Source organism: Polyodon spathula, chromosome 30 (genome assembly GCF_017654505.1).
Source record: "Polyodon spathula isolate WHYD16114869_AA chromosome 30, ASM1765450v1, whole genome shotgun sequence".
Classification (NCBI taxonomy): domain Eukaryota; kingdom Metazoa; phylum Chordata; class Actinopteri; order Acipenseriformes; family Polyodontidae; genus Polyodon; species Polyodon spathula.
The window spans coordinates 5,915,296-5,925,114 of NC_054563.1; the positions used below are offsets into that span (position 1 = coordinate 5,915,296).

Sequence of the window (9,819 nt, forward strand, 5' to 3'; positions counted from 1 at the left end):
ATCGGGCACGTGTGAAATAAAACCGATAAAGACGTTTTGATCTTGAATAAGTGCAACTCACCGAAAGCAGGATACATTAAAAAAAAAAAAAAAAAAAAAAATCAGAGGCAGAAAGAAAATATTCTGTGTGTATTTTTTTGTATTGTTCATACTTCAAATGATTATTTTCAATTGAGGTGTGTTGTGTATTATCATATTTGTGCACTGTGGACTCTAACCTGTATAAGCGTATACCAGCACTATATTATAACAAGCACAATACCATTATCTTCTGAGTGGTGAGTGATGTGTTAATGTCGGATGGATTTGATACAGTTACGCTTGATAATGTGCAGTATTATAGGCACAACCGGACAGAGGGTTGTGCTTGGCATATGTGTGTTATATAAAAGTGAAAAAAAATGTCACACTATTATGACAAAAAGCTCCTTTAGTTAAAGCCACGTTCACATATACGTCTTAGACACTCGATAGCGAAATGTGTAATATGGATCATAAGAAAGACCACAAGATGGCGCTCTGGAATTACACTGGTTCCGGCTATTGTAAAGAAAATTTTTTTTTTTTTTTTTTTTTTTAAAGAATGAAATCTCTTATTAATGTATTACATTGTTTACAATTGTCAACTCTTATCACAAATTCAATAACTATTAAGAGGCATGTCCAGTCATTTGCTGATTTGTAAGAGTCATTGGGTCATTAGTCAATAATCTAACGGCCATCTAAATGATTTACACTGAGTTATGGTCAGCATCCAACCTATTGAAAGAATGAGGGGGCAGGAGGATGGGAGAGGAGAGGAGAGGAGGTGTTTGTGCAGGTCAGAGGTATAACTGAAGAATGAATCCTTTCGGGGATTGATCAGATCATGCAACCCTTATGCATGTGGGATATCTATTTTTTTTTTTTTTTTTCTGTAAGGCATGAACAATTCAGCGCAGTGACTCCCAGGCAGGTTCATTTTTGGTAGCAGCAGAGTATCTTTGTATGACAAAAGGGTTCTCAAAGAGGCGCTTTGATTGGTCGTGTGTTTTGTAGACATTCCTTGGGATCGGGAATAGACTTGTTTTTAAATAGACTGTTGCAGTGGATATTTTAAAACATAAGTAGGAATTCGGAAGAAACGGAACGAGTGGTGTGTCATTAAATACAAGTCATTTTCCTAAAAAAAAAAAAAAAAAAAAAAAAAACAGACTCAAGTTGCCATTGTATTTAGAGGGAGGGAAAACTGATCATTTGGAAACAGCAGCGTGACATGAAGACGAGACGAGGCTACATCCACTGCCAGAAGAGTGAGTCCACATTGCAAGTGTAATAAGTGGAAACATGTAAGAGTAGAATGGAATTACATACACAAACTCTGACTTGCGCCGTCATATAAAGGTAAGTTTCGATTGTACCGGAAGCAGCCCTAAAGAGTCTAAAGCGTGGAAGATGGCATACTGAAAGACATTGTCTCCCCATTTGGAATACCCAGTCTTAAAATACCGATGCACGTGCTAATATTGTTTTCTTTAATATTGTGCGACTGTATTTGATTTCATATTTGTGATGTATGTATGTATGTATGTATGTATGTATTTATGTATGTGTTTATGTATTTATATATTGCTTTATTCAGTTACCTGCAGGTTTTCTAATTAGTCTTTACTGTAGTGAAATGTTTGGGTTTTACTTTATTTTTTTTTACGTTAATAACGGTCCAGTTACTACAGTGCTTGTATCCATTTCACGAACACCGCTGGTAATGTAACAGGAACTCGTCTGGTGAATTGTGTTGCACTTTCATTCCTTTGCAGTTCTCTTCAAGGTGTTGTATTTCTCCCTCAGGGGTATTGATTTTAAACGTGACACGACGACGAGTTAAAATGACGCAGTAATTGAAAAAGCCACTGTTATTCGATATACACATATTTTATATACTTGGGTCTTGTTATAAATATCTCGCCCTGTTGATTTGAACATTCTGATTACTTGCATTGTGTTCAATTTGAACAATGGTGTGCAGTGAGCCATTTCGCCTTCACAAATGATCATATTATCGCTTGACAATAGTAAATATGTACAAATGAATACGACTTGACTGTATTTCAATATCTAGAACATGAACAGAATCAGAAATGCCTTACTGTATTAATATGTGCTTCAGCACCAGGGACAGCTCCCAAACGCGTAATAGCACTTCTTGTCCACGTACTGAAACTATAGACCTTCTCAATCAAATTTTCTAAAACAGAGACATTTCAAAAACACTGTTTAATAAAATTATTTATTAAAGTCTATGCATAATATTATAATATAGTTTAGATTATTATTATTATTATTATTATTATTATTATTATTATTATTATTATTATTACAAGCTTGATTTATATTAGGTATTGAAGGTGCAAACATATTAGCCGAACCACACGAAGTCATTTGCCAAAGTATAATAGAGTAAAAAGTACTTTCTTTAACCCAAGGCTCAAGAAATCTCCGGCTTCTGAAGTTTGCTTGAGTGCTCTGAATAAAATGTGAGTGTGGTAAATGTTCATCGCGATTCTCGATATTCGGAAGAAGGACAAGCAAGACATGCTTGCATTATGAGATAGAATGACGCGTACATTGTTTCGAATCAGACTGGCGTTTGCGTTAATGTTAATTAACTGTAATATTTAATTACAATTAACCGTGTTAAAAAACAAACAAACAAAAAAAAAAAAAACGTAAGAAATATTAAAATTGAATTTTAGATTGTTTTCACATTAATTTTAATGTATTTCTCTGTACAATGATGGCGGAAAACATCTCATATAAAGATTAAAACAATTATTTAACGGTAAAATCTTGTCGGTTTTCTAATACTAAACTGCAGTTTTCTTTTACGGAAAAGACCATACATTGATTTACAGTCACTTTACTGAAAATTACCGTGCAGCTCGGCTGTTAGTTTAATCGTAAAATAATGTTGAATGTGTTTTACATTGGTGAGGAATGTTCAATGATTTCTTGCACTCTGTTCAATCCACTGTACTGAGATTGTTCTTAATCCAAGAGACAAGCACGGGACTGACCTCAAAAACCCATAGTCTTTAATATCTATCACCACCAACTGAAAAAAAAAAAAAAAAAAAAAAACACTTTATAGCGAGTTCTACAGTATATAGAACCAAATGGTTCCTTCGTGTTTTCTCTGAAACCTATGTCTAGGTTCTGTAGAAGCATGATTCATCATTTTTGGAAATCCTATTTAAAGGTTCTGGGCTTAGAACCCTCTATTCTATAGAATTTAACACATTACGGATTCTAGAGAAAGTAAAAGGCACAATATTGGGTCTCTATATGGTTCTATAATCTATGGAACGTCCCATAACCCCAAAAGTGTACTGTAAAGTAAGATTTTACGAGTAGATCCTCTCCTTTTTATAGTATTTGACATTATAAATCATGTTTCCATGCTTTACTTTGTTCAAAAACACCTCCACCATTTTTAAATTACTTGGATGGGATATAGAAAATGGAACCCGTTTACCATGGTTACAAACTGTACAGTTAATGGGGTTTGTTAAATCCCATTGATATCCATTGAGAAGAAACTCAGCTTAATAGTGTTTTACAGGTTTGTAGTGTTTTTGGTAAAGTATAGATGCATTATTAGCGTTTTTACTTCTTTTTTTATCATAAGTAATAAATATTCCTGTTTTTGATGTACAATGTTTTACAAACATATCCATTATTTTCTTCAGCTTTTAGATGTGTTGAGTTCATTTTGAGCCACTATATCTAAGGGCTAATCATAAATGTAACTGTCAGATGCTTTTGAGAAAATCAGCACTTAGAGTTTAAAATCACTTTAAAGAAATTCATTCTAGACAACTTCATGAAATATATTATTATTATTATGAATAATAATAATAATAATAATAATAATAATAATAATAATAATAATAATAATAATAATAATAATAATAATAATAATAATAATACATGTTTATCACTTACAACGACTGTTAAACTAAAGCTTTGACAGCTTTGATACATTTCCACAAAATAAAAAGGAAAGCATTTTGGAAAAATTGCATTTATAAGGAATTTCAACTCTAAATACTATTAGACAGCAATCTATATGTCAATGTACAGACAATGGCACATGTAAAATACTATACTCGTTCACCCTTTTCAATATCACTTGATTTGTTGAAGTCAGAAAGAAAAACAACACTATTTTTTAACTCAATGTGCTTGTGTCTGTAAAGCAAATCTTTGTTTCCTCTTTTTCAAAGGTGATGAAGCCTATGAACACATGTACCTTTTCTACAAGACTTTGCCTCGGAGACAACATTTCTTCATTAAAAACTGAGTGGAAATGACATATGAGTGCTTTACCTTGCCCTGAGCAGAGCAGAAGGCATTTCAAATGTTCTTTGAATTTCCTTCCCATGGTGTTGTTCCTCCAATAATGAAGTTTTCTCAAGCTTAAAGCATTTTTTTTTAAGATGAGCATCTTTCTGTTGCTGGTGATCTTGTTATCAGAAGAAATTGGCTTGGTAAACTTTAGCTTCCTGGTCGCTGCCCAGGCAAATGAAAGGCGGGTGGTTGCTCATGTAGCTGGGGACATCATTATTGGGGCCCTGTTCTCGGTCCACCATCAACCGCCTGCAGACAAAGTGCACGAGAGGAAGTGTGGCGTGATACGGGAGCAATATGGCATCCAAAGAGTGGAAGCCATGCTCCATACTCTGGACAGAATCAACTCAGATCCCAAAATCTTACCAAACATAACCCTAGGCTGTGAAATCCGGGACTCCTGCTGGCATTCTGCTGTAGCTCTGGAGCAGAGCATCGAATTCATAAGGGACTCGCTTGTCTCCTCGGAGGAAGAAGAAGGATTGGTGCGCTGCACAGATAGCGCCTCCACACCGGTCCGTGTCAAAAAGCCCATTGTTGGGGTGATAGGTCCAGGCTCCAGCTCCGTGGCCATTCAGGTCCAGAACCTGCTTCAGCTCTTTAATATACCTCAGATTGCCTATTCTGCCACAAGCATGGACCTCAGTGATAAAACGTTGTACAAGTACTTCATGAGGGTGGTTCCGTCGGATGCTCAGCAGGCCCGGGCAATGGTGGACATTGTAAAAAGATATAACTGGACCTACGTCTCAGCTGTTCACACTGAAGGTAAGCTTCAAAAAATCAAGATTTCTTATACATATTGTAACAGACACCATATTATATTATATTAATGTCAACCTTTTAGAGGGAACATCTATTTACAGTCTACAGTATGTCCCTTGCTGTGTATTAAGAAAAGTACTGTGAACTCTCTGCAGACTTTTGTGCATATCCCTTCATTGCCCCCAACTGATCCTGGATATGGGCTAAGAAGTTATTTTTAAGGTTGTGACTTTCTAGCTAGTGTAGTACTCATTGTGCTACATTTCATAGAATGAAATTTTTTGAGTCTCAGAATAAGAATCAGTTTGCTTTTTAGTACCGAGTTCAACTGCTTTTGTTCCACTGAGTTACAATTTGATTCTGTGATTTGTAGAATCCTATAATGCTTTGCATGTTTGCATACCTGGTAAACAGAAGTCAAAATTTAGACACTTTTGAGCAGCAGTGGATATATCAGTCTATTCCAATCCTTTTGTCTGAAGCGTGCTTCGACATTTAGGCTTGACTCAGTGTTCAGTGCACCGCGTGATGTTCCCACTTAAAAATGTGATTATTATTGGGAGCCACACTGACCTCCCACAGGGAGACTAGGAAGAGGTTGATGAGGGAATGCTGTTTTTAGGTTCTGTGGGGATGGACTAGGGAGGGTATTCTGGATAAATTCATACACTGCTAATTACCAGCTAGGAAAATGTGTATGATTACGTTCAACAATTTCCCTTCTTGAATTTTTTATGCACTATGAATTGTCACAAACATGTATTTTTCCAGTCTAAAAATCCAATTTTAAATTTATGTGCTAAGTTTATTGAGCCAACACATTATATATGCTATACTGTTGTTTTATATGTATGTAGTGGAACAATGAGAGTGTATATTTGTAGTTATGGATAGTTATTAAGAAAAAGTACACACTTATTAACAATGTAAATTATCTTTACCTAATAATAATGAGAGGTGGCAAAGTGGTGTGCTGATTAACGCTGCTGCCTCACAGCGCCAGGGTCCTGGGTTCAATTTCCACCTAGGAGTCTGTGTGGAGTTTGCATGTTCTCTTTGTGGCTGCATGGGCTTTCTCCAGGTACTCTGGTTTCCTCCCACATTCCAAAGACATGCTGTTCAGGTTGATTGGTCATTCTAAATTGCTCTGTGTGTGTGTGTGTGTATGTGGTGCCCTGCGATGGACTGGTGTCTCCTCCAGCATGTAGTCCTGCCTTGCGCCCTGTGTCTGCTGGGTTAGGCTCCAGCTCACCACAACCCTGTAAAGGATTAAGCAGTTAATGATAGTGTATGGATCTTTATACAGTGGCACCTTTATATATATATATATATATATATATATATATATATATATATATATATATATATATATCATATTTTAGTTTTACACAATTGAGCCTTACTATAGTACAATATACATAAATATGGATACCATTTTGTATTACCAAACTGATATACTGCATAAGACTGTTATGATCCTAAATTCCATCAAGTTAATGGTTGCTCACATCGACAAAGTACATTTGTTTGAGCACTAGCACTGTGTTTTTTCTGCGTATGTTTGTAAGGCTTTATACATATGAAGCTATAAACTGTAGATTGAGGGGAAAATTAATAAAATGTGAATACAAATGCAAATGTATTTATGTATTTTCTTCAAGGTGTTCTGACCTTGGTTGAGCAGCTCAAGGACTCTGTTCACTTTATTCTTCACTGTGTTCTGCTCACTCAGTCATCAAGCCCATGAAAAACACTCACCTTAGCTGGAAAGCCTAGATGAAAGAAAGAAAAAGAACCCTGTTTTCAGAATGTGCTTCTGCTAACCGGCAATAAATCACAACCAATTACTGTTCTTGCATATCTGTAGACAAAGAATACAAAAAAAAAAAATTGAGATTTGTAATTAACAGTTAGAACCCTTTAATTATGTGCACATTTCAGTAAGTGTATACTGTAGTTACAGTGAATGAAAACTCGCTAACACATTTCGACAACATAATTTAAATGCCCTGCTCACCAGGTGCCCCCAGAGAAAGACTCTAATAACAGGAAGCAGTTTTAAATGCATTCAGCTAATGCAGTAAATCGATGATCTTCTTGATTACCTCTATCTGTCCATTTGTTTTTGTTTTTTTGCTCTACATACATGTGTGTATTGTTAAATCACATAAGTGGTCTACTTTAACTATCTAATCAGTGGTGAGATTTATTACACCCTTTTACTAATATCAGTGAATACTACAAAAATATAACAGAAAGACAAATGTCATTAACCCAGTGAATGAAACATTATCAAGGAACATCACCCCATCCATATGGGCTTGTAGGGTCCTCTAGCTGTATGTATCAACAAGTCATATGGATGATCATCAATGCAGGTAAGCCTACAGTGTGTGCTACTCTTCATAACAGGATCCACCAAGCTCCTGAACTCAAAGATGAAAGCACTTAACACATAATAATAATAATAATAATAATAATAATAATAATAATAATAATAATAATAATAATAATAATAATAATAATAATAATAATAATAATAACAGAGTAATTGCATTAAAATACTACTCACAGCAATTGCAAATCTCATTAAAAAAATGTAAGGAGACAGAAATGTAATTTTCTACTCATTATTTAATAAAAACATGTTCACATGGCTGAGCTCAGAAGGTTATAATAAGCCCACTGAACCCTTGATATGAACCTGCTACAAGGTAGGGGGTACCTCCTGGTTTTACTTACAATCAGATTGGGTGCAGCAAGCAGGTTTCAGGGCATTTTGATCCACCTCTGATTATCTGATTAAAACAGCACCCTTCCAAAGGATTTTACATAGTTTTAAACATTGAAAAAGTCAGAATGCTTTTCTGAACTTTGACAAACTTACTTTGTATTCAGAAAAAGACACCAAAGGGATTGCAGATAATGTATTAAAGATATTGGCTGTATTTAGAACCTTCACTTTTTAGATAAATTCAATGGACCCCATAAGCATGATTACTTTTCACTTTATTTGAAGTGTATTTATTGATATTAATAAAGAGGTCAGTTAGTCAACTAAAGGGATTAACATAGAGTTAAACTGCAGCAGTATTAAGATCTGTTCAGTTTAAATCATTAAAATTGACCCTGGTGTTTGTTTTAAAGTGTCTCTCTGTGAGGGATAACATATAACTAGCCCATCTTGCTGAATAAAGCCAGGGAGCTACCTTATCTTGAGCTCATTAAAATAGTCATTTGAGTTATTATTCAATCTTCATGAATGTCAATGCGGAACCAGGAAGGAAGAATATTCAATGTGCAGCTGAGCGAAGAAAAAGATCAAATAACTTTTCAGTTACATGTTTTATTCAGCAGCCAGCCACATGCATAGCCCGAACTTTACAATTCAAATCAAAAGACGAGATGAAAACCTTTCAGATATGTTACAACAGTGTCAGAAAAAGATGTGCTAGCCTCCTCTCAATCGAAGAGCAATGTGAACTATTTGATCTTTTGTGCTTCTTCTCTGTGTGAGATTTAATCTTACTTCAGCTGCCTAAAAATGACAAGACTGCTCCGGTGTGTTAGTTTTGGCCCTTCTTGTGGGGGAACGATGACTTCAGGACACAGTGCTAGCAACGTTATGGTTGTGGTTTTGAAGGAAGGTCAAAATGTAGCTTTATAAAATTAGCAAGACACACCTCAAGCCAGCAACTCAACTGATCCTACATGCAACTAACCCAAGGATTGAAATGTATTACGGGACTGTATTATTATAGTGGCTTTAAAATAACTACTACTGTACATTGTAAAAATGCTAATAAAAGACAAAATACATGTTTAATATTATTTATGAAATATGTACTTTACAACTGACCAATAGCCTCATATTTTAAGCATATCAAAGAAGTTCAACATTTAAACACACTTTAAAGTAGCGTTATCTCACATTATCACCACTGGGATACTCCAACCTTTTCACACTTAGGCATAATATGAACTGAAATTCAGGCAGGTTTAGCCATTGTAAAAATAGTTGCAAAACACAGAATCATGCCACAATGACATTGCAATGGAGAAGCGATCAGAATTATACATGTAATTTCACAACGTTCTCCTAATGTTTAAAACTAAAAACACCCTTGCATGTAGCAGACCTAAGTGCATGGCATTTTACACAGAAACTACAGCCCCATTTCTGAAACAGCTGTATTGCATATATTAAATGCAGAATAATGCCACTTTTCAATATTGCTTTGCTAATGCATAAAGTGTGAGAAGTTTTTCACTAAAATCTGTTTGTTTGTTGATTTGAAACAGAGTAGTATTATTTCCACAGTGTTGCGCTAATAATATGCTCATCACAGTTCAAAACTTTACAAAACACACTGGTAAATACGGCAAAAGAAAACTTAAGTGCAGGCATATAACTTAGTGTAAGTATGCACACAAAAACATCTTAAAAAATAGAATCATATAACCACGATAAGGTGTGAATTGTTTTTTACTCACAGTCACAACATGCTTACAGACAGTCAATGCATAAAACAATTTTATGTTAAATTGATTCTAAAAATGACATCACTTCTTCTTACGAGTGTCTTCTTTGCTACAGTAATTTGACCTACTGTGACTAGTTCAATTGCAAACTTCCCTCATTTACATCTCTCTCAACTGAGCGCC

The 9,819-nt window shown here is 35.1% G+C and overlaps 1 protein-coding gene across 1 annotated transcript in view; it reads left to right on the top strand.

Moving 5' to 3' along the window:
* The first annotated feature begins 767 nt into the window (after nucleotides 1-767).
* The window catches only part of LOC121302602 (metabotropic glutamate receptor 5-like), a 52,254-nt gene continuing 43,202 nt past the window's right edge, over nucleotides 768-9,819 (top strand). Inside the window, exons 1-2 of the mRNA XM_041232605.1 lie at nucleotides 768-1,383; nucleotides 4,266-5,157. Of these exons, the coding sequence (XP_041088539.1) occupies nucleotides 4,479-5,157 (679 nt within the window). The 5' untranslated portion in view covers nucleotides 768-1,383; nucleotides 4,266-4,478. The remainder of the gene's footprint in view (nucleotides 1,384-4,265; nucleotides 5,158-9,819) is intronic.